This window comes from Salvelinus alpinus, chromosome 11 (genome assembly GCF_045679555.1).
Source record: "Salvelinus alpinus chromosome 11, SLU_Salpinus.1, whole genome shotgun sequence".
Classification (NCBI taxonomy): domain Eukaryota; kingdom Metazoa; phylum Chordata; class Actinopteri; order Salmoniformes; family Salmonidae; genus Salvelinus; species Salvelinus alpinus.
The window spans coordinates 51,100,773-51,127,329 of record NC_092096.1 but is presented as its reverse complement, the minus strand read 5'-3'; the positions used below and the strand labels follow the sequence as shown (position 1 = coordinate 51,127,329).

Genomic DNA, 26,557 nt, shown 5'->3' with positions numbered 1-26,557 from the left:
TATGTGGTGGTTAATTTCTTTACTATCAAATGAGGAGAGACAAACTTAGCACACAAGTCAGAGTTATACTTAAACTAAATATTTATTCACTTATTAATAAGGGACACATATAAGGGACACAAACACACACATATAAAGTGAATCGATTGAGTGCTCTAAGTTAATGATGGCTGGTCAACGAATCACACCCAGATGATTCGTTGAGAGCCCTGAGACAAAAGTACAAAGGTCTCTTATAGCCAACATACACCCCCTTCAGGCTACATGACAAACAACAGATGTATGGAATGGGTCCCAAGGTTAAGAATTGTATGAAAGATACAGCAGACAGTATCTGCTGGTTGTAAAAACAGTTCTCTTTGTGTAGAGACCCCTGGGTTCATCTCTCCCTGGTACCTTATAGAACAGAAACATTAACTCATGCTCTGGAATGCGGTATCACTCAAAGACATCGTAAATCTTCCAAAGGCCCATCCTCTGTAGAACACACACAGATGAGCGTTCTAACAACCCCTTATTCTGTTGAATAAAACAACCATTTCATGCAATAACAGCATTATAACATAATCTTGTAATTTCTCCATCATAGTTACAATAAAGGATGTACTGTACATATTAAAAAATAAGACAACTATTTATACACACACACACATATAAATATACATACATAGCCAATTATTTCCCTTGAATGAGGAAATGGGCCAGTGGCCTACATTCCCGGGCACTTTGCTGTGCTTCGTCTCTCTCCAGATTAGTGTTCACTCTCTCTCCTTTCAGCCTCTCTCTCTTTCTCCTCAACTCCCTCTTCCTCTCTTCTACCCATGCCTATGTGCTGGCCGGTATTTACACTCAGGGGGGACCAGTCTCTCTCTTTTCTTTAGCTGTCTCTTCTCCCTCTTCCTTTTCTCCTCTCTCCCCTCTCGCTCTCTTTCTCTCTCTGTGTGTGTCTCTCTCACTCCTCCCTCTCTCTCTCTCTTTGTCTCTTTCTCTCTCATCCCTCTCTTTTCTCCACGCATGCCCGTCCTGCGGCCGACAATCTTTTTACACTGATGCTAGCTGACAGCACACACACTGGCTCAGTGGTTACACGGCAGTTGGCATGGCCAAATGCTCTCTCTCTCTCTCCCTATCGCCTTCTTTATTCCCCGAACACAGTCCCACTGTAGGGGAAATGGGTTTGGAGGGAAGGGGAACATATTGGTTTTAAAGACTGGTTGGATGGAGCTTTTAAATTCTGTCGCTGAGCAGGAAGGCAGTTGAAAGGCAGGGAGGGAGGGAGGGAGGGAGGGAGGGATGATCAGAGTAGGAGTGGAGGAAAGGAGGAGAGGAGTAGAGTAGAGGCGGTTGGAAGGCAGGGAGAATGTGAGGGAGGTAGAGAGTGTCAGAGGCTATAGATGTGGGAGAGATTTAAAAAAGAAGTGTGGAGAAAGAGAGGAAAGGAGGATAGGAGAGGGGGATGGCGTGCCCTGAATGGTGGTGTTTCACCTGTGGTGAGATCGCATCTTAATTTGGTGTGCGGGTAGGCACATGCATGCATTCATATGACAATGCTATGCTTAATTCAAATCAAATTGTATTTGTCACATGCTTCGTAAACAACAGGTGTAGACTTACAGTGAAATGCTTACTTACGGGGCCCTTCCCAACAATATAGAGAAAAGAAAAGAGGAATAATATTTAAAAAATAATAACACAGGGAATAAATACACAATGAGTAACAATAACTTAGCTATAAATACACGGGGTACCAGTACCGAGTGGATGTGCAAGGGTACGAAGTAATTGAGGTAGATATGTACGTAGGTATAACGTGACTAGGCAACAAGATAGATAATAAACAGTAGCAGCAGCGTATGAGATGAGTCAAAATAGTTAGTGTAAAAAGGGTCAATGCAGATAGTTAAATAGTTAACCAATAGCTACCGGACTAACTATTTAGCAGCCTTATGGCTTAGGGGTGTTTAGCGTCCTGTTGGTTCCAGACTTGGTGCATCGGTACCGCTTGCTGTGCGGTAGCAGAGAAAACAGTCTATGACTTGGGTGGCTGTAGTCTTTGACAATCTTTAGGGCCTTCCTCTGACACTGCCTGCTAAAGAGGTCCTGAATGGCAGGGAGCTCGGCCCCAGATATGTACTGGGCCATACGTATTACCCTCTGTAGGGCCATGCAGTCGGATGCCAAGCAGTTGCCGTACTAAGCGGTGATGCAGCCAGATTCTCTCAATGGTGCAGCTGTAGAACTTTTTGAGGATCTGAGGGCCCATGCCAAATATTTTTTAAATATTTTTTTATTTATCCTTTATTTAACTCTCATCGTCGTCTGTTATCAGGCCAAGTACGTCATGTCGTCAGCAAACTTAATGATGATGTTGCCGTTGTGCGAGGCCACGAAGTCGTTAGTTAACAGGGAGTACAGGCGGGTACTAAGCACACACCCCTGAGGGACCCGCGTGTTGAGAGTCAGCATGGCGGATGTGTTGTTGCCTACCCTCACCACCTGGGGGTGGCCCGTCAGGATGTCCAGGATTCAGCTGCAGAGGGAGGTGTTCAGTCCTACGGTCCTGAGCTTAGTGATGAGCTTGGAGGAAAAATATGGTGTTGAACACTGAGCTATAGTCAATGAACAGCATTCTCACATAGGTGTTTCTCTTGCCCAGGTGAGAGAGGGCAGTGTGGAGTGCAATAGAGATTGCATCATCTGTGGATCTGTTGGGGCAGTATGTGAATTGGAGTTGCTCCAGTGTGTCTGGGATGATGGTGTTGATGTGAGCCATGACCAACCTTTCAAAGCATTTCAAGGCTACAGATAGTCATTTAAACAGGATACCTTGGCGTTCTTGGACACAGGGACTATGGTGTTCTGCTTGAAACATGTATGTATTACAGACTGGGTCAGGGAGAGGTTGAAAATGTCAGTGAAGACACTTGCCAGCTGGTCAACGCTTGATCTGAGTACACATCCTGGTAATACGTCTGGCCCCGCGACCTTGTGAATGTTAACCTGTTTAAAGTTCTCACTCACATTGGCTATGGAGAGCGAGATCACACAGTCGTCCAGAACAGCTGGTACTCTCATGCATGTTTCAGTGTTGCTTGCCTCAAAGCCAGTAGAGAAGGAATTTAGCTTGTCTGGTACAGTGGTTCCTCCTTTAAAAGTTGTGAGCTTACACCGCGGGACACCCAGCGTCACGACTTCATTGCTCCAGACCACCACAACGGGGAGTTAGAGCCCTCATTATGCATTTGGGTCCCAAGGTTTTTGTATGACCAATCATACCGAGTGATTCCAATGACGAATTTGACGCGGGCCACCGCTCCCTGGTGACTTTCTTCAGCAAAGATGGCTGACAAAACATTACGGGGGAAGCAAAGGTAAGTAGTTAAAACGTCATAACGAGTCAAGCAAAACATTTACAATTGAGAGGAATATGTATATACAGTGGGGAGAACAAGTATTTGATACACTGCCGATTTTGCAGGTTTTCCTACTTACAAAGCATGTAGAGGTCTGTAATTTTTATAATAGGTACACTTCAACTGTGAGAGACGGATTCTAAAACAAAAATCCAGAAAATCACATTGTATGATTTTTAAGTAATTAATTTGCATTTTATTGCATGACATAAGTATTTGATCACCTACCAACCAGTAAGAATTCCGGCTCTCACAGACCTGTTAGTTTTTCTTTAAGAAGCTCTCCTGTTCTCCACTCATTACCTGTATTAACTGCACCTGTTTGAACTCGTTACCTGTATAAAAGACACCTGTCAAAACACATTCAATCAAACAGACTCCAACCTCTCCACAATGGCCAAGACCAGAGAGCTGTGTAAGGACATCAGGGATAAAATTGTAGACCTGCACAAAGCTGGGATGGGCTACAGGACAATAGGCAAGCAGCTTGGTGAGAAGGCAACAACTGTTGGCGCAATTATTAGAAAATGGAAGAAGTTCAAGATGACGGTCAATCACCCTCGGTCTGGGGATCCATGCAAGATCTCACCTCATGGGGCATCAATGATCATGAGGAAGGTGAGGTATCAGCCCAGAACTACACGGCAGGACCTGGTCAATGACCTGAAGAGAGCTGAGACCACAGTCTCAAAGAAAACCATTAGAAACACACTACGCCGTCATGGATTAAAATCCTGCAGCGCACGCAAGTTCCTCCTGCTCAAGCCAGCGCATGTCCAGGCCCGTCTGAAGTTTGCCAATGACCATCTGGATGATCCAGAGGAGGAATGGGAGAAGGTCATGTGGTCTGATGAGACAAAAATAGAGCTTTTTGGTCTAAACTCCACTCGCCGTGTTTGGAGGAAGAAGAAGGATGAGTACGACCCCAAGAACACCATCCCAACCGTGAAGCACGGAGGTGGAAACATCATTCTTTGGGGATGCTTTTCTGCAAAGGGGACAGGACGACTGCACCGTATTGAGGGGAGGATGGATGGGGCCATGTATCGCGAGATCTTGGCCAACAACCTCCTTCCCTCAGTAAGAGCATTGAAGATGGGTCGTGGCTGGGTCTTCCAGCATGACAATGACCCGGAACACACAGCCAGGGCAACTAAGGAGTGGCTCCGTAAGAAGCATCTCAAGGTCCTGGAGTGGCCTAGCCAGTCTCCAGACCTGAACCCAATAGAAAATCTTTGGAGGGAGCTGAAAGTCCGTATTGCCCAGCGACAGCCCCGAAACCTGAAGGATCTGGAGAAGGTCTGTATGGAGGAGTGGGCCAAAATCCCTGCTGCAGGTTGTGCAAACCTGGTCAAGAACTACAGGAAACCTATGATCTCTGTAATTGCAAACAAAGGTTTCTGTACCAAATATTAAGTTCTGCTTTTCTGATGTATCAAATACTTATGTCATGCAATAAAATGCAAATTAATTACTTAAAAATCATACAATGTGATTTTCTGGATTTTTGTTTTAGATTCCGTCTCTCACAGTTGAAGTGTACCTATGATAAAAATTACAGACCTCTACATGCTTTGTAAGTAGGAAAACCTGCAAAATCGGCAGTGTATCAAATACTTGTTCTCCCCACTGTATGTAAACATGATTAAAATGACCAGTGTTACATGACTGTGTACAGTGCATTCAGAAAGTATTCAGACCCCATGACATTTTCCACAATTTGTTACGTTTACATGCTTATTCTAAAATGGATTCACTTGTTTTTTCCTCCCTCATCAATCTACACACAAACTGAAACATCTCAAGGACAGGATTGTGTCGAGGCACAGATCTGGAGAAGGGTACCAAAACATATATTTAATAAATGTGCCAAAATGTCAAAACTGTTTTTGCTTTGTCATTCTGTGGTATTGTGTGTTGATTGATGAGGGGGGGGAAACGATTTCATCCATTTTAGAATAAGGCTGTAACGTAACAAAATGTGGAAAAAGTCAAGTGGTCTGAATACTTTCCAAATGCACTGTATAAGGTTGTTGAACTAAAATGTTTGTAAACAAAGTAAGTGTAAAAATATATATATAGCCTCAAAACATGGTTAAACCTATAATAGTAATATCCTGGATGGTCAGTCCTTGCACCCATAGCTCTATAAAATTTAGTTGAGAGTGGTTACATTTTTCCAGCCCCATCCCTCAACTTTTTACTGAAATGGGGCGGGTAGGATGCTTAATTATTGTTTCTACTGCTGATTGCCGCTTTAAGGAACTGTATTGTGGCCTTCCATGGCTTCCTGTTTCACTGGGATATAAAATGAGGTAATACGCATGTAAAATCCATTTGTCATCCATCACCATTGTGAAAGGCAAGGAATTCACAGACGAAAAGAGACAAATGTTTGTGGATTTTCATAAATCAGACAATCGGTTAAAAAAAAACGTCAACAAAAAAAAGATACCGCTATGAGTGCAGTAATTAAGATGTTTAAAACCACTGGAACAGTGGTAAACGTGCCTGGTAAAGGACGCATTTGTATCTTGTCCCACGTATACTGAGGAAGATGGTTCGAGAGGCAAGTAAAAATTCAAGGGCCACAGTTGGAGAATAACAGAACTTGGTGGCATCTTGGGGTCACCAAGATTCCAAAACTACAATTAGACGCCACCTCCATTCCAATAGGCTCTTTGGAAGAGTTGCTAGGGGGATAAAGCCTGTTAAGCGCAACAACAAATGTAAACACCTGGAGTGATGAGACAAAAATAGGGCTCTATGGTCACGCAAACCAGTGGTGGGTTTGGCATTTAAAGAACGATGCATATGCAGAAAAGGACCTCATAACTACTGTAACATATGGTGATGAATCATTGATGTTACGGGGCTGTTTCGCTTGCATTGGTCCTGGGGCACTTGTTAAGGTCAATGGCATCATGGACTTTACCCATTACCAGGACATTTTAGCTGAAAACCTGGTTGCCTCTGCCAGGAGGCTGAAACTTGGCCTCAAGTGGATCTTCCAGCAAGACAATGACCCCAAGCACACATCAAAATCCACAAAGATCTCCGGACTTGAACCCATTGAAAACCTGGGGTCCGTATGCGTACACTGAAGGATATCAAGGATCTGGAAATATTTTGTATGGCAGAATGGTCTAAGATTCCTCCCAGTGTGTTCTCCAATCTCAAAAACATGATATACTGTGAAAAGGCTAAGTGCCATTATCCTCGCAAAGGGAGGTTGCACAAAGTATTGAAAACAGCGGTGCCAATCCTTTTGACACCTATCATTTTGAGATAAAAACGATTACTTGTTCAACAAAATCTCTTTCTCTAAACAATTGTATAAGTATAAAATAATAGAACTGTCCAGGTTTTTTGAGCATACAATATAGCTCAGAATTTATATTATCTATTTGAGACACAATTTTTTACTCATCTTTATCAAGGATGCCAATCATTTTTACGAGATGACTGTAATACTGTAGTCGAGAGGAAAAGTGGGGCTGGCATGGAGGGATTGAGTTTAGAAAAGTTATCGGAGAAGTGGGGTTTAATAGTGAGTGAGAGATTCAAGAGAACGGCTGATAGAGAGACAACAAAGCAGGCATAGAGATACTGAAAGTGAGAGGGGAGGAGGGAGGGAGGGAGCCATGTCATCATGCCCTATGAAACAAAATAGGGGCAAAATAGTGAGAGGGGGAGAGAGAGGCAGACAGAGAGCAACACATAACAGAGGAAGCGGGGGTAAAGAGAGCGTGAGAGAGAGGCAGATTAGAGAAAAGGAGAACACAGGTCGATTGAGAGGGAGGGATAGCGGTAGAGAGAGCGAGAGAGAGAAATGGAGGTGTTTTATTCCCTTCCTAAATCCCGGTCAGAGTGATTTTTGCAGCTCACAGTAACGTGGTTGTCATGGTTACATATAAAGATCGCATTTTTGCCATTTTAGCCTGGTCAAGCTTTGAGGCACATGGTTCAAAAGCCCCCCCCCCCCACACACACACACAAAATATATTCGTCACGGAGCTGTCGAACAGTGAGCCTGTGTGTTAGTGTGTGTGTCTGTGTGTCTGTGTTGACATTAGTCAGACGTTGTCGCCATAGTCACATTGGCACCATGTTGTCACATTCAAAAGCTCAACACTCTACTCTCTACTCTTTCTCTCCTTCTCCTTCTCTCTCTCTATCCCGCTAGCCCTTTCTCACTCTCTCGCTCTCGCTCTCTCTCTCTCTCGCACCAGGAGCTTCTGGGGTAGAGTGGAACTTTCCCTGGTCGCTAGGTAACAGTCTCCGGGCTGAAAGACAAAGCAGGGCCTGGTCTCCATGGCAACTTGAGCAGTGTGAAGAGTGAATGGAGTTTGGGTAGTGGTGGTAGTAGTAGTGGTGTGTGTGGGCAATAAAGGGGAGGTTGGTAATTATTCTTACAACAGTGTAGTGTCTGTGTCGGTGTGTATGGTGCCGCCTGTTTAGCCAGACAGTGACATGCCCCCCACTCAGACACACACACAAACTCACACACACAAACGGACCATACAGGTCCCTTAGCTCTATTTGACGAGCACACCCCTCACTCACCCAGCAATAGAGAACAGGCATCCAAAGGTTGAGTAGCTATTGCAATAGAGTGATGGCGCTAGAGAGAGAGAGAGGGCGAAAGAAAGGGAGAGAGTGAGAGAGCGAGGGGGGAGGGGAGTCAGAGAGAAAGAGAAAGGGGGACCGTGAGAGAGAGGAGAATACTCAATCGCTCTCACTTTGCCCCCTCTTGCATGGCTCACAGTGAGAAATATGGTTCAACAGGTGTGTGAGGCATGTTTTTACCCTCATAGTTTGGCCGCTGTTTCCTTTAGCTCCATGACAATTGTATGTGTGCCTGTGTGTGTGTGTGTCTGCGTGCCTGCCTGTGTGCGTGCACACGTGTACAGGTGAAGTCGGAAGTTTACATACACTTAGGTTGGAGTCATTAAAACTCGTTTTCAACCACTCCACAAAATTCTTGTTAACAAACTATAGTTTTGGCATCTACTTTGTGCATGACACAAGTAATTTTTCCAACAATTGTTTACAGACAGATTATTTCACTTATTATTCACTGTATGACAATTCCAGTGGGTCAGAAGTTTACATACACTAAGTTGACTGTGCCTTTAAACAGCTTGGAAAATTTCAGAAAATCATGTCATGGCTTTAGAAGCTTCTGATAGGCTAATCATTTGAGTCAATTGTAGGTGTACCTGTGGATGTATTTCAAGGCCTACCTTCAAACTCAGTGCCTCCTTGCTTGACATGATGGGAAAATCAGAAGAAATCAGCCAAGACCTCAGAAAAAAAATTGTAGACCTCCACAAGTCTGGTTCATCCTTTTTCCAAACGCCTGAAGATACCACGTTCATCTGTACAAACAATAGTATGCAAGTATAAACACCATGGGACCACGCAGCCGTCATACCGCTCAGGAAGGAGACGTGTTCTTTCTCCTAGAGATGATTGCACTTTGGTGCGAAATGTGCAAATCTATCCCAGAACAACAGCAAAGGACCTTGTGAAGATTCTGGAGGAAACCGGTACAAACGTATCTATATCCACAGTAAAACGAGTCCTCCTATATCGACATAACCTGAAAGGCCGCTCAGCAAGGAAGAAGCCACTGCTCCAAAACCGCCATTAAAAAATAGCCAGACTACGGTTTGCAACTGCACATGGGGACAAAGATCGTACTTTTTGGAGAAATGTCCTCTGGTCTGATGAAACAAAAATAGAACTGTTTGGCCAGAATGACCATTGTTATGTTTGGAGGAAAAAGGGGGAGGCTTGCAAGCCGAAGAGCACCATTCCAACCGTGAAGCACGGGGGTGGCAGCATCATGTTGTGGGGGTGCTTTGCTGCAGGAGGGACTGGTGCACTTCACAAAATAGATGCCATCATGAGGAGGGAAAGTGATGTGGATATATTGAAGCAACATCTCAAGACATCAGTCAGGAAGTTAAAGCTTGGTCGCAAATGGGTCTTCCAAATGAACAATGACCCCAAGCATACTTCCAAAGTTGTGGCAAAATGGCTTGAAGACAACAAAGTCAAGGTATTGGAGTGGCCATCACAAAGCCCTGACCTCAATCTTATAGAAAATATGTGGGCAGAACTGAAAAAGCGTGTGCGAGCAAGGAGGCCTACAAACCTGACACAGTTACACCAGCTCTGTCAGGAGGAATGGGCCAAAATGAACCCAACTTTTTGTGGGAAGCTGGTGGAAGGCTACCCGAAACGTTTGACCCAAGTTAAACAATTTAAAGGCAATGCTACCAAATACTAATTGAGTGTATGTAAACTTCTGACCCACTGGGAATGTGATGAAAGAAATAAAAGCTGAAATAAATCATTCTCTCTACTATTATTCTGACATTTCACATTCCTAAAATAAAGTGGTGATCCTAACTGACCTAAGACAGGGAATTGTTACTAGGATTAAATGTCAGGAATTGTGAAAAACTGAGTTTAAATGTATTTGGCTAAGGTGTATGTAAACTTCCGACTTCAACTGTATGTGTGAGAACAGTAGGTCTTGTTTGCGAGGTGGATAATAGCACAGTGGCATTGCTCTCTAGTCAACTGAACAGTCTATATGGTGTGCTAGGCTCTAGAGCAGCCAGAACTGGGTTCAAATACTATTTAAAACTCCAATAACTTTGCTCTAGCCTGCCTAGTGTCAGATGGGCGGGGATTACAGATTTGAAACTATTCTCTTGGTCCATGAAGCCAGTTAAGCTCAATGAAGCACAGATGCAGTGTTTGAAATTACTTTGAATACTGTTGGAACCCGTTTTGCTTGGGGCTAGGCCAGATGGCTGCCAGGGGGTAGATTTAGGAGTTTACTCACGGGGGAGAGGGGCTGCCTGGGCTAGGCTGGCGTCCTTGTCCCCCCTCTCCCACTCCTTACACTGGGATAGAGGGGTGGAGGGAGTGAGCGAGAGAGGGAGATAGGTAGAGAGACAGAAGAGACCAGCAGACGTTCTCTCCCCCATTCACCCTCCACACACTGGGATAGAGGGAGGGAGGGAGGGGTGGAGGGAGAGGTAGAGAGACAGAGAGCAGCAGACAAAAGCATGTTTGTGTTCATGAGAATGTGAGGTAGACAGTGGCCCTACTATGTGTGGAAGCAGTGTCAGCCTCATCCTAGAGAACGAGGGGGGGGGGGGGGTTAAGAAAGAGGGAGAGGGAGGTAGGAGGCATGGAGAGAGAGAGCGATGAAGAGTCGAGAGAGCGAGTGAGACGGGGAGAAAAAGAGAGAGATAAGGGGGAGAGAAATAGACTAGAAAGGAATAGAATAGATCATCTGTCTCGTGTTGTATTTCTCCACACACACAAAAGCAGGGCTGGTTTATTGTGTTGCAATAGAGAGACCCTTTAGGGTTACAGGGAAAGGGAGAGAGGGCCCACAGACAGACAGACAGACAGACAGACAGACAGACAGACAGACAGACAGACAGACAGACAGACAGACAGACAGACAGACAGACAGACAGACAGACAGACAGACAGACAGACAGATTGACGCACGCACTCACACTCATCTGAACAAATACACACACACACCTGCACTGCATTCCATTTTCCATTCACCCGGCGCTAGGAGTGTATTATCCCACGCAACACTCTCTCTTTGTTGACTGAAAACTGTTTTGAATTGAGGGGAGATGAATGTGACATTTAAGGAAATGACTATGTGTGGCTGGAGGGGTGGGGTGCGGGGGGGGGCGGCAGGGCCAGTAAAACACACTGTTGTTTTATTGCTCTCCCTTAGTCACAGATCTAGGTTCATTTCACCCACACCCTATCATAACCTTCACCATTTAAGGGAAAATGACACAAACTGACCGCGTAACAGTGTCTGTCAGGAGAAAGATGACTAAGGGAGGGAGAAGACATCCATTGATGCGCGCACACACACACACACACCATTGGGCGTACTGTTAGGTGTACCATTGGGTCTGTATATGGATCACTGCCCTCTCCTGGTAGAAGAGAGTATGACACCTCTAGTATTTAGGTCATCCCTGAGCCTTGTTAATCATACATACACATCAGTGGAGCTGGTGGGAGGAGCTATAGGAGGACAGGCTCATTGTAATGGCTGGAATGGAATTGATGGAATGGAGTCAAACCTCTGGTTTCCATATGTTTGATGTGTTTGATACCGTTCCATTTATTCTAGTCCAGCCATTACAATGGGACCGTCCTCCTATAGCTCCTCCCACCAGCCTCCTCTAATACACACATGCACACACACAAGTCGCATTCGGAGAGATCCACCAAGAATTCTTCTTCTCCTTTTCAAGGCAAGACAGCTGTATGTGTGTGCCGTGTGCGTTACCTTTTATTGTAGGTAGATGCCATTGTACAAGAGCACACACACACACATACAGTACACACACACACACACACACACACACACACACAGGAAACACCTGAAAAACACTCAGTTACTGTCACACTGTTACTCAAAACTCAGTCACCCACATCAAATACATTCTTTCACAAAGAGGATAATCTTATCAGGTGCATTGTCACATCGGCACCACAGTGTCACTCAACAGCTAAACATTGTCATATTAACAGTCCCGGACGCATACAGTGTATTGATGTGTATTGATGTTTGTGTGGCTTAGTAGTAAGTATAGCCACGTTCCAGCCTCCCATCTACAGAGTTCCCTGACTTTACCGGAGAGATCCAATAGAATAGAAGGACTGCTTCTGTGCTCCCCATTCTATCTTACTCTTCTATTCTCTATCTCCCATTCGCTCTCATCTTTCTATTTCTCTCTCTCTATCTGTATATCTATTTCGCTCTCTCTCTCTCTCTCTCTCTCGCTCTATCTATCTCGCTCTCTTTCTCTGTTGCTCCCCCTGCTCTCTCTTTTTCTCTCTTCCTCTCTAGAGAGATGTTTCCCCTAACCACAGATGTAGGATCAGATTACACAACCCAAACTGTAACCATTAGGGAGTTGGAAATACAACTGACTGTAGGACAGTGGTTAGGGGTAATGTCTAGAGAAAAGAAAATTGACACACTAAAGAAAGGTAGCCACACGCTCATACTTTGATGCAAAGTATGTGTTTAAGGTTCACTGTTTCAAAATTAGCTAACAGCTCTCTCTCTTCTCTCTTTCCCTTCCTGCCCTCCCTTCTGCCCTCCCTTCCTGCCCTCCCTCCCTCAGACCATGTCGGAGTACAGTTCTTTGCTCAGTGACCTGTCTGAGAACATCACCAACGAGGACTTGGACCAACTCAAGTCAGCCTGCAAGGAGGACATCACAGAAGACCAGAGCAACACAATCACCTCCTCCAAGGAGTGGTTCAACTACCTGGAGAAAAACGAAAAGCTGGCACAGGGTGAGAGAGGGAGAGTTTTTTTCAACATTTGGGAAGGGAAGGGAGGAGGAGGAAGGGAGAGAGGGAGGGAGAGATGGAGGGGAGTGTAGGGCCCTATAAAATCTGTTGTATTTTTTGCCTGATTCCGTTTAGTTTTTTCCCCAAAATTTTCCCGAACTCCACAACAATGCTTAAACCACATCAGGAGACCACTTTTGAGGTCTGGGAAAAATCGAAGGAATTTAGATTTTGGGGTGTGGTTACCCTTTAATTCATGTGCACACCAGCCAGAGACCGTTGTTTTGTTAGCGATGTTTCTGTAGTGTTCACCTGATTGCAGAGTTTGCAAAACAAATGGCCACAGGATTGATGCAAATAATCACGATATCATTCTGCCAGATAGGCTAAATTGTAGTTTAATTGAGAAGGTTTTTGGGGAACCTTTTCATCTCTACCAGAAGATGTTATCATTAGCATCATCATTGCTAGCGGCTACACAAAGTATATGCGTGCACCGCACACATACACACAGACTTCGGCGTTCCTGTGCCGTTTCAGAAAGTTGCAGGAAAGTACGAACCACCGATGCATGTTGTTCATGTCTTATGATTTACTTGGGTAAATTCACACATTTTCAAATAAGTTCAATACATGTAGTTGATTTCCTACTAAGGTCAATACATTTTGGAACATTGTTGAATTCCGTGTAAATGGGATTCCGTCAACGTTCTCCGCAACACGGATTTTATAGGGCTCTAGGAGTGGAGAGTGACCAGGAGAGGAATGACAAACTGGCACAGTGTGAGAGATGCAGAGAGAGAGGAAGGGGACGGAGGAGAGGGAGGGATGGAGGGTCGTTTCATGGCGCAAACGAGCGAAGATCTTATAACGCACGTTTAAGAAACGTTTCAAATGAAATCACTTTCATATTACAATTTGTATTCTTGCACAGATCTTTGCTGTTTTGCACCTCAAAAATGATCACCCTATGTTGCCCGTCTTATAGATAACCTGTCGTACATCGAGCACATCTTTGAGATATCACGACGACCAGACCTGCTGACCCGAGTCATTGAGTATCGCACCACCGTACTCAAGATCTCTGAGGACGACGAGATCGACACCAAGCTCACACGCATCCCCTCCGCTAAGAAATACAAAGGTGACAAGCTCACACGCATTCTCTCTGACAAAAAACATTCAACTTTTACTGAGACTTTACTCTTTTTTCTTTCTCTTTCTCTCTCCTCAGATATCATTCGCCAACCCTCTGAAGACGAGATCATCAAGTTGGCTCCTCCCCCTAAAAAAGTGTGAGGTCATCACCCCTGACCTTTGCACTTTGACCTCTGGCACTCCAACCATCTCGACCCCCCCCCCCCTCCTTCGCCCCCCGCCTCACCCCCGTTCCACTAGCAGACACCACATGACACAGACACTAGCAGCCCCTCTCCAATTAACCAATCAGATCGCCACGATGCTTCGCTGCCACGTCTGCCGCGATCGCCTCTTCCCTGACTAAAGGAGGAAGAGAGGAAGAGCTCAAGATGAGAGAAAGATGGAGAGAACAAAAAAGAGAAAGAAAGAAAGAAAGAAAGACAGAGCCAAAGCTAAAATCCTAACCCTCTTTGTTAAAAGATGTGTGGGTTAGTTTGTGTACCTGTAACACTGTTTTGAGAAAACTGTGCAACCATATTATTCAATCAATCTTGCAGTGCACTTGAATTGCTATATCACTAAGGGGCAAATCCTAACTTCAGTCCAATGTTGACTTAGTCATGCATTGGGATACTACGTGAAAATGTGACTTAAGTGTAAGTTAGAATTCCACTTAACTTAGCATTATGCATTGCTTTATCAGTTGAGCAAGAAGACACCTATAATAAAGGGTGTCATATTCCCTTTATTCAAAACTCGGATGACATCAGATCATTGGATATTAAAAAGTATTTTGTTAGATAGTCGTAGAAAAAGCCAATATTTGCCTTTAGACCAGCCATAGCATGGAATTATCGAAGAAGAAAATGTTATGATATTATAAGTTTATGTATTCGGTAATTCAACATTAGTCAAATGTTATCGCTTAAACAGTCACACTTATTTACCCTCATTGTGATTTTACACAGAGATTCAATGCTCCTTTACTGTGAAATCGTATTAATAAAAGACACCTTATTGTGAAAGCGTATTATAAAAACGTATACAAAATGATTATATTGATCAACTTAAAACACCTTATGAAGCAGTATACGAACCATATGATATGAAAAAAAAGTCAACAAAATATTTGATATCCTTATAAAATACATTTAAATGTTTGTTTTTTATATAGTTAATATAGTGCTTCGTGTGGTGTTGATCGGTATAATATTTTTGTATATGTTTTATCATACGCTTTTACAATAAGGTGTACCTATAAACGTAATTATTTTACTCGATAACAACAGCAACAAAAATGTTTAATGGGCAGTTACTTTGCTTTAGTAGCAGGGCTCCAGACAATTTTCTCCAGTGCCAAGAAAGACTCTTGAGATGGTAGCCTATGATTACAAAAAGTAACCTATTTCATCTAACATATCAAGGACATGCAGGATGGATATTTTTGATGTGCAACCTGCCAAAATAGGATCCAGAATTATCAGATAGATTATTGGCTCTTCGGAGAATTTGCCCGACATCTTTGTGCATATTAGCGTATAAGCTATTATTCACCACCTGAGGAAGTGGGAACTCAAAACATTTAGCCATGGAGGCTAATCGATTAATCAGTAAATGCAGGCTAATGTTCTAGACTAGGCTACTTGCTATAGGCCTTTTCACTGCAAGTGGCGCACTCGGCTCCGCTACGCAGGTGCATCAAAACCATACTAACTACAGCCTACTCCGGTTGTAAAGTAGGGCCGCGAACTCAATATTAAGAGGTACATGATATACTCACAGAAAGCTGTGACTCTCCTCTCTGTAACTAAAATAACAGTGGTTGCTTGTTTTTCTCGCAATAGCCTTTTGAGCAACAGTCATATGCTTGTGCTTCTCAGAATGCATTTCCTCCTCTGTGCGCAAACAGTGGGGAGATGGCGTGAGAGTCAGCAGCCGACAACGAAACAGGGACAGGCAAATACTGTAAGTAGGAATCAATATAATGTATAGGCTATTACATTTGACACAATAATGTTTTTTAGAACAATCTACATGAACGTTGTGTAGCAAAATCACAGAAAATTACCGGCGTAAGTAAAATGCTTCGGTAAGAGGAAGGCAATGTCGGTGTGGGTAATTTTCGGTTTATCGTCCCATCTTCAAAATATATAAACATTTGTCTTTCTGCTCAGACAATGCCACTTGAATTCCAGCCGAATAGTTTTTCAGTACGTAAAACAACTGACCAATCATAGAGCAGGGAAGACTACTGCTTCTGAAAGGAAATGTAAGGAAAGAACAAAATGGTAGAAAGAAAAAAACAGGCTCAATATCATGAAAACAAAGTACAATATATAAATCAGTGATATACGTCAATTGTTCATAATCTCGTTTGTGAAACGCCCAAGTACTGCATGAGTCATCAATAAACACACAACAGTCAACGACACTCTGAATAATCTCATCCCTAATCCCTAACGCATTTTGAGCTGTCTCAGCCATTGTACATCAATAAAAAAAAAACAAGACTGTTGATTCAAATGAAATAATTACTCATTTACGTATATTACACTGTGTTTCATCCCTACGAAGAAGCCTTAGCAGAATTGGTGTATGTGACAACTAATGTGAAAATGTATGTGTGCAAGTGTGGTTGCACCCGCACACCAGTGGAGACTGCTGAGGGGAGGACGGCTCATAATAATGGCTGGAACGGAGCGAATGGAATGGCATCAAACACGTTGACTCCATTTATACTCCATTCCAGACATTATCATGAGCCGTCCTCCCCTCAGCAACCTCCACTGCCGCACACATCAAATTCAGTCTCACTCGTAAAGAAGGGGACAATATTGTAAGTTTGCTGAGCACTTCGCCAGTGGTCCGTGTAGATGTCTGCTAAACTAAAGGGTCTAGGCAGGGACAGTGATCACCTGTGTGTGAGGCTCCCAAGGTTTCCTGACCCTAATGAAACCTTTTCTGATGTCCTAAGAGCTCAGAAAGACTTACAATTATAGAAAGGTCTGTGTGTATAGTCACAGCACAATGGCCACCACTTTCTCTGAACAAAACAAACACCTTTTCTCTCCTATAACCCCTACCCTCACCTCTCCCCCCATTCCATCTTCCCCCCTCTTTCCCTACCCCCAGTGCCAATGACCAAGCCTTTTATTTCGATCGCAGATTTTGTGATCTGTTTTTGTATTGCTCGCTGTTTATCGTAGTGTTGGAACTGATTTGTATCCTATGCATTTAACTTTATTTGTTATATACACCTCCACATGTATTATCCTCATTATGTAGACCAGGGCCTGTATTCACAAAGCGTCTCAGAAAAGGAGCCCTGATCTAAGATCAGGTCCCCCCTGTGTTTATATAATTGGATAACGTTATGATCGAAAAGGCAAAACTGATCCTAGATCAGCACTCCAAGTCAAAGACTCTTTATGCATACCGAACTAAGTCAAAAAGAGTATTGTAAATATGTTCAGACCATTTGTATTAAGGTAGACAGCCAAGCAAGTCACCCTTTCAAAGCCAGCACCCCTTTATAGTGAAGCGGTGGCTGCTGCGAACAAACCCTGTGCTGAAATGTGTTATTTGATCCTAGATATGTTGCTAGGGGCAGCATTAAGGTATGGTTATAATCAGGGTTAGGTTAACCTGATCCTGGATCTGTTGCTAGGGAGAAGGAGTACAGTATTGCAGGCAACGGCACTCAGTTGTACTTAACCGCTATGATCTGTGGGTGCTGGTCGACAGGGTAGGTAGGTAGGTGCTCGTCTTGCTGGGGAGTTTGTGTCAGACGACCATTGTAGATCCTCTTAGGCCTACTATCGCACTAACCACTTACAGAGTTCTGGAGATAAACATAGGAATTGTCCTTACTGTAAAACTTTGGGGGGGGGACTTTTTTTTTTATATATACATTTTTTGGTGTAGATTCTTATGAGGATCGCAAGGGAGGTGTTTTCTTGTTTGTTTTTGTCTTGTTTTTGTTTTGCGTGTTTTTTCATGCTTACAGCATGTAGGGAATTGTGAATCTCGGTGTCTGTGAACAAGTGACAATTTTTTCAAGTCAGAATTCCATTATAGGTCATGGACTGTGTCATGTTAGCAATTGTGTGGTAGGATATCAGTAGAGAAATGGATAAACCTTACACACACAAACACTCATAATACACCGATTAACTAAATAATAACACAAATCACTGGCCCGATACCAATAAGGATCAACCTTCACTTTACAACATTCAAATTCTTCTCATATCTAAACGCATATGTATTTGGTTATCCATGTTTGTTTGGTTGTAGCTACTGTATATACATATTTCTATATTTCAGCTCACACCCAGAAAAATAATTCAAACGAGGAGGAAGTTGCCATATTCGTTACTAAGAATGCAAACCCCTTTTCATTCCTGTGAAAAGGTGGAATGAAAACCCCTTTTTCGCTCTTCCCCCTCTTTTACCCTTTGTCTTCCTCAGACCCCCCCCCCCCCCCCCCCCTCCATGAATCAGCCTATCTATCAAGTGTTCTATATCTATGGTAAAATCTCTCAATAGGGTCCAACCCATGGCGCTCGGTGTGGATTTTATATCTTTCTTATTGGTTAGAAATCACGTGTATGACATCGCTTTGCTTTTTATGTGGCCATTGGCACAAATAATAACAACATATCACTCACAAATGATGTCAATTTGGAATTCCGTGTACCAATTACATATCAAGTTACAAAAGAATGCTGCAAAAAATGTGTATTAAAAAAATAATAAAATATAAATAAAAAATAAACATATATATATATATATATATATATATATTTGTCATATAGGCTAACAATATAACCAAGACATACATAGACCTAAAATTATAATGATCATTTTAAGACGTACGACAAAGCTAACCGTTACAGAGAGCTCATCAAACTACAATTCAAATTCAACCTATTCAAACTACAGGAGTTTGACTTTTCCCTTTATCCCTTCGTTTACATTCAATACACTTAAGTTATGATTGAAGGGATTTTACAGTAGTTAATTTTCCTATGTTTACTTTTCAATTTTTTTCTGATTAGGTTGTACATATATCTGATGAATTTATATCAATATGTTGGTTTCGTAATGGATTAATTTATTTTATGCCAATATATTGTTTGTTTTTGTATTTTTTAAATATTCTGATATGTTCACTAAATGGGGTAAAAACGTGTCACTTATCTGATATTAAGTAAGGATTGATATTACAGAGACCACACTTCAATTTAGATTTTAATCTCTATCTCTATCCATGTTTTTATCTTTAAATATGGATTTAGGGGTTGCGTTGTTTTTATTAAGTTAGGAGATATACCCATCCTTCCTTAAAAAAACAGATTGTATTCTATTATTGTATTTAATTTGTCTTCTTATCATCGGATGTATTTTACAACACACACGCAAAATACACAAACTATTATCCAGACAGTTGCTAAATTGCAACCGGATATCCATTGTGATTATCTCTTCACGTCATTGTTGTTGTTTTTCATTGTGGTTGTTTTTATTGGATTATTGTCATTGTTTTTGATAGAGATGCTTTTGTTTGTTGTGCCGTGAAATGTAACTATCTGAAGGCAGGCCGCTGGGTAGAAAAGTCTCACTCAGAAGAGTTCGTTCCATTTCTGTTCTTTTTCTTTTCTTTTTTTTTTCTAGCTGTAGAAGAAAGTGTTGATTTGCGGTTGTGAGCCCATGGATAGAGAGGTAGAGGAGGGATGAATTTGGAGTCAGTGCAGTGTAGCTGTAGATGAAAACCCAGGCCCAAATTAAACTAATTGCAAATCAAATCATTTCCCTGAGACTAACAACTTGCTAGGTTTATCGGTTTTAACAGGTTTCAACCGGTTAGCCGCTCACAATTCCAACAGTGTTAACATAGTATGTGAACCTGCATTGTGATTTCCTTTATCTAATGTAGATTGAATTTGGGGCCTGAGTTGGATTTGAAGTGGCTGGTGAACTATAAATTACAAAGGTCTTAAAGAATAAGTTCATTATTTTACAACTTAATGTTTGATGGTTCCTTATCCATTACAGTTTATCCTGGCTCATAGACTACGTTCAGGGTAGGGAACCATCCAACATTAAGTAGTAAAATGACAAACTTATCCTTTAAGGTGTTGAATGTTTCAGGAGTCACACATGATGCTGTATAGTAGGCTAGAGAGGTTGTGTTGAGTATTTCTATGTGGAGTTTTGTGTGCTTGGCAAGAAGTTAGTGAGGTTGGGGATTTTGAATGTCTGAAGTTGGGAGATATTTGTAAAGCAGAAACAACATTGACAAACATATATTTTTCACGTTCATTGCGTGACAAAAAGAGTGAAAGAGCAAAAATCTATTTAAATTGTGACCATGCATTTTTAAAGCATGACTATTCAACCTTCTAGGATTAAATAGCAAAATGTGACGTGACAATTTTCAAATAAAAATTTACATTAATATGCACAAGAAGCAAGCTTTCACACCATATAGTAAAAGTGCCAACTTTATAGTTTAGTTGCAAAACTGCTAGGGAGGCGGATGGGAGACTTGACAAATCCTGATGCTTGTATGTGCTGTTAACATGACAGAATAAAAAAAAATGTACAGTATGTGTACTGAACAATCTCTCAGAGGCTACGTTCCGAAATCCACACTGGCGTACTATTTAGAATGCAGTAGTATGTATGCTAGTGTGGATATCGGGACGGAGCCTCTTTATTTTAGACGGAAGTTGAAGGCCGTTTTTGGCGCCTGTAAGAAGCCATTTTAAGTGTGTGTTTTTGCAGTAGAGACTAGCTAGCAACATTTGTTGTGCCGTGTTTTGAGGTGCTCTGCGAGAGGGGAGTTCAACAAGGCGAACCGTATGCGAATGTTTGCTCACAGAAGCTAACACGTTCCATTTGGTTTGTGTTAGCTGCAAACGTTTGCTAACATTAGCTAGCTAACAGTCTAAAAAGGTAGTGTGCAGCAAACATAATAAGAGTCTGTTTTGGGTCTAAACTTTAAAAAATTGCTATTTGCGGCTTCACTGTAACAGTTTTGAATGTTTATTGTTCAACAGATTATTACTAGGTATTCTAACATTGTTGAACTCCCCTCAGGTCGGTCTCGGGGCCATATATTTAGAGAGTTTGGACATTGTGTTGCTATAATGCACTTATATTCCATATGGCAGCCATGTTAGCTCCCCATTATTACATTGGCAATATTGAGTTCATTGAATTTCTGACATTTTAAACAATGCTATATCTAACTGAACATCTAGAATTACAATTACAATCCAAACACTCATCATGAATGGATAAATGGAATACTTGAAAGCACTATGCGTTCTAACGGTTGGCCAAACTCTAAATATATGGCACTGGTCAGTGTTAATCATCGTAACTGCAGTGGTGTAGTCCCGTCAACGTGAGTAGAGGTCATCATCGTAAGGTCACGAGTCATGACATTCCTGTGCTTGGTTAGGATAGACTAGGGTCTATGTCCTAATAATATCTCCTTTCTTCTGAAGTGTACACTTGTCACTACTTCCCACACATACGTAAATGCATTGTATGTAGCTAGGTATGGGCTAGCTAGAGGGAGTTTCCACCATAACAGCTATTTCCTTTCAAATCAGCAAAGGGAAGTGTACAAGTGCACACTTTGGGTGGAAGGATAGGTAATTAGGATGTAGCCTAGATATAGGCATCTAACCGTTTGATTTTAACATGAAGGAACTTTAGATTTCCGGTGTAATGCAGGCAAGAAGTAGCCTATCTAAATATATGATCATGATAATTTTCCCCTATTCATCATTTTGACCCTCAAAAGTGAAGACAAGTAAAAGAAGATATTTCTTAATGGATCACTGCATATCATATCTGGGTGTTGGAAAGTGTTGTATTTATGATCCTGTTTAAATATGACATCGCAGACTGAGACTGACTTCACTGAGCCACAACACAATAGGCCACTATGTTCTTAGTGAGTAAGTTCAAAATTATTTGTCAACCTGCGGTACCTTGCATACTGTAGTGCTCATAAGCATAACGGAACCACAGCATCTCCGTGGTAACAAAACGTTTGATAAATGCAGGTCAAAGGTCAGGTTTCCTCTGATTAGCCAGTGAAATGGTCTCAATCTTACCAAAATGACAGGATGTTGCATCAATCTGAAGGAGTGGCTTGTCTTGAAGCTCTGTTCTCACCATGTGGTAAAGAGGATGGCCGCATTCCAAGCTGACTAGATAGCAGATAGGTGTTTAACAATTAACTAACCACTCGATGACGTAGCACAGAACCATTGGTTGATGCAATTCAATGCCTGCAATGTACTCGGCCTGGAAAGCAACCTATTACAACTACATCAACACCTTGCATTGTTATCATATCTCCCACTGGATGCCATAGGCTATATGCTGTTAGATTGTATTAGAATTCTTATTTTACAGGACCAAGAAAAAAAAGGGTTTATTTTGCAATGACAGCAACAAATAAATAAATAAAATATAAGGTATTACAATATGTATTAAAAATAAATACCGACCTACAGATGTGGCTTTTGTCCTGATTTACATGAGACTAAACTGAAATTATGCCATTTTGTCATTGTGCTAAAATTATTATAAATATTATATTATATATTAAAATATATTTGCTAACCTACTGATTTGTCTTGAGTGATCTTTTCTTTCCGAGTCAATTGGCTAGATTTTCAAGCATTCAATACAGATGAATACTTTCAACCAGATATTATCAACCAGCAATTTTACGTGATTTTTGTGAGAGACGTCGCCACTTTCTCGTTTGTTTCCCGCCGCTTCAATTGACGGGTGTTGCAGTAAAACCACGTGCGGTTATTATGAGGAAAACAACATCTAATGCTGGCTTCAACTTGGCTTTCCATACAAATCCTTCCATTACAAAAGGAACCTGTTTTTTGTTCGCTTTCTCGTTATAAAAACAGAGATGGTGTGGTTAACGCTACCGCTTTTCATGTCTTTATTATGTGTGCCTGCGTCAGACACATAGGCTACATAAAAATTGTCATGAATGCAACCAATTTATTTAGTCAGACAAGTCCACATTATTCTCACATATTTCATAATATAATAATAATTAGAAAATCAATGCATTTGCAAGGCCCCCCAAAATTATTATTATTCTTAAAGTGTTAAGTGGTAACGTTTTTGACCCTTTTTGCATGCTGTTTTTTGGGGGGGTTCTATATTTAGCCCTGTATGTACTACATAAATATAAATTATTACATTTTAGTCATTTAGCAGACACTCTTATCCAGAGCAATTTACTGTCACGACTTCCGCTCCTTGTTCAGGCGGCGTTCGGTGGTCGAAGTCGCCGACCTTCTAGCCATCGCTGATCCTCTTTTCATTTTCCTTTGGTTTTGTCTTGTCTTGTATCACACCTGTTTCCAAACCCATTTATTATATGTTGTGTATTTAACCCTCTGTTCAGCCTCATTGTCCTTGTCGTTGATTGTTTGTTTTGTAAGCTATGTGCAAGATATATTCTGGTGTGCAACGGGTTTTGACCCACTTGTATTATTTTGTATATTTTGGTTTTCGGAGTTTTTGAGCACTTATTAACCTCTCTGGTACAAGTGAGACGCTAGCGTCCCACCTTGCCAACAGCCAGTGAAATTGCAGGGCGCCAAATTCAAAACAACAGAAATCTCATAATTAAAATTCCTCAAACATACAAGTATTATACACCATTTTAAAGATACGCTTCTTGTTAATCCAGCCACAGTGTCTGATTTCAAAAAGGCTTAATGGCGAAAGCACACCTTGCGATTATGTTAGGTCAGCGCCTAGCCACAGAAAACCATACAGCCATATTCCAAAGAAGGAGAGGTGTCACAAAAGACAGAAATAGCGTTAAAATTAATCACTAACCTTTGATGATCTTCACCGGATGGCACTCCCAGGACTCCATGTTAGACAATAAATGTGTGTTTTGTTCGATAAAGTTCATCTTTATGTCCAAAAACCTCATTTGAAATTGGTGCGTTATGTTCAGAAATGCATCGTCTCAAACAAACATCCGGTGAATGTGCAGAGAGCCACATCAAATTACAGAAATACTCATCATAAACATTGATCTAAGATACAAGTGTTAACATACGATTAAAGATAAACTTCTCCTCAATGCAACCGCTGTGTCAGATTTCAAAAAAGTTTTACGGTGAAAGCACACCATGCAATTATGTTAGGTCAGCGCCTAGCCACAGAAAACCATACAGCCATTTTCCAAAGAAGGAGAGGTGTCACAAAAGACAGAAATAGCGTTAAAATTAATCACTTACCTTTGATGATCTTCATCTGATGGCACTTCCAGGTCTCCATGTTAGACAATACATGTTCATTTTGTTTGATAAAGTTCCTATTTATGTCCAAAGACCTCCTTTTTGTTCGCGCGTTTAGTCCAGTAATCCAAAATGTACAAGGCGCAGGCACTAAGTCCAGACGAAAAGTCAAAAAACTTTCCATTACAGTTCGTAGAAACATATCAAACGATGTATATAATCAATCTTTAGGATGTTTTTATCATACATCTTCAATAATATTCCAATCGGACAATTCCTTTGTCTTTAGAAATGAAAAGGAACAGAGCTCGCGCTCACGGCTGCGCGCGTGACTAAACTAAAGGCTTTCAGCCAGACCCCTGATTCAAACAGCTCTTATTCTCTCCCCCTTCACAGTAGAATCATCAAACAACGTTCTAAAGACTGTTGACATCTAGTGGAAGCCTTAGGAAGTGCAACATGACCCCATAGACACTGTATAGGCAATCACTTGAAAAACTACAAACCTCAGATCTTCCACTTCCTGGTTGGATTTCTCTCAAGTTTTCGCCTGCCATATGAGTTATGTTATACTCACAGACATTATTCAAACAGTTTTAGAAACTTCAGAGTGTTTTCTATCCAATACTACTAATAATATGCATATATTAGCTTCTGGGCCAGAGTAGCAGGAAGTTTACTCTGGGCACGCTTTTCATCCGAACGTGAAAATGCTGCCCCCTATCCCAAACAGGTTTTTAAACTGCTCCGTTTTATACCAAGTTCGATCTCCTGCGCCTGACTTCCCTGCCACCAGCACGCACCCTTACAGAATCACCAACCTTTTATGGAGTCAGCAGGAGCAGGTACCCCGGTTATAGGGGTGGAGGAGCGCGTCCGAGAGCACGCAGCAATGCTTCACCATCTTGGCACCGCCATGGACCTCGTTGTCCGGACTATGGACCGCTGGGAGAGACGGAGTTATTTCAGCGCCTCCACCAGCACAATCGGGGTCTTCTCTGAGCGCCCCTTTTCCACCTGGTTCCAGTGGGATTCGTCTCTCCCTGCCCCAGGAGTACGACGGAGAGGCTGCGAACTGCCAGGGGTTCCTGCTTCAACTGGAGCTATACCTGGCCACCGTCCACCCGGCTCCATCGGGCCATGAGAGGGTGTCCGCCCTCGTCTCGTGCCTCACCGGGAAAGCCCTGGAATGGGCCAACGCCGTGTGGAGAGGGGGAGATGCGGCGTTGGACCAGTTTGAGTAGTTCACCTGCCGTTTCCGGGCAGTCTTTGACCACCCGCCCGAGGGTAGAGCGGCGGGTGAGCGCCTCTTCCATCTGAGGAAGGAGACGAGGAGCACCCAGGAGTTCGCCCTAGAGTTTAGGACCCTGGCTGCCGGCGCGGGATGGAGCGGCGGGGCCCTGATTGACCATTACCGCTGCAGTCTGCGCTAGGACGTCCGTCGGGAGTTGGCCTGCAGAGACACCACCTTCACGTTCGACCAGCTGGTGGACTTGTCCATCCGGCTGGACAACCTGCTGGCTACCCGCGGACGTCCTGATCGGGGTCCGGTGGTTCCATCCTCCCACACCCCCTCTCCGATACCCATGGAGCTGGGAGGGGCGGTACACAGGGAGACCGGAGGGGGTTCCCGCTCGTGCACCATCTGTGGCCGCAGAGGTCACACTGCCGGTCGGTGTCGGGTTGGTTCCTCTGGTGATCGAGGCAGCAGGCAGGGCGCTCTGGCGTCAACCCAGGTGAGCCGGCACCATTCTCACCCAGAGTCCTCTGTTGCACAGATGTTTGTGTTTGTCATTTTCCCTGAGTTTTCCCCACATTCCCAGCATAAGGCACTCAGCGATTCAGGCACAGATGGGAATTTTATTGACAGAGCTTTAGCCCATAGTTTAGGGATCCCCATCGTTCCCGTGGATGTACCTTTCCCCGTTCACGCCTTAGATAGTCGACCATTAGGGTCAGGGTTGATTAGGGAGGTCACCGCTCCTTTGGGCATGGTGACGCAGGGGGGTCATACGGAGAGAATTAGTCTCTTCCTTATTGACTCTCCTGCGTTTCCCGTGGTGCTGGGCCTACCCTGGTTAGCTTGTCATAACCCCACTGTTTCTTGGCCACAGAGGGCTCTCACGGGGTGGTCACGAGAGTGCTCACGTAGGTGTTTAGGTGTTTCCGTTGGTGCTACTATGGTGGAGAGTCCAGACCAGATCTCCACCGTGCGCATTCCCCCTGAATATGTCGATTTGGCTCTCGCCTTCTCCAAAAATAAGGCGACTCAATTACCACCTCATCGACGGGCGATTGTGCGATAGATCTCCTGGTAGA

At 42.8% G+C, this 26,557-nt stretch overlaps 1 protein-coding gene across 1 annotated transcript in view; it reads left to right on the top strand.

The window, feature by feature from the left end:
• The window catches only part of LOC139534337 (astrocytic phosphoprotein PEA-15), a 45,126-nt gene extending 30,757 nt beyond the window's left edge, over positions 1–14,369 (top strand). The window contains exons 2-4 of the mRNA XM_071333412.1: positions 12,614–12,788; positions 13,774–13,929; positions 14,020–14,369. Of these exons, the coding sequence (XP_071189513.1) occupies positions 12,617–12,788; positions 13,774–13,929; positions 14,020–14,084 (393 nt within the window). The 5' untranslated portion in view covers positions 12,614–12,616 and the 3' untranslated portion in view covers positions 14,085–14,369. The remainder of the gene's footprint in view (positions 1–12,613; positions 12,789–13,773; positions 13,930–14,019) is intronic.
• Positions 14,370–26,557: the final 12,188 nt, after the last annotated feature.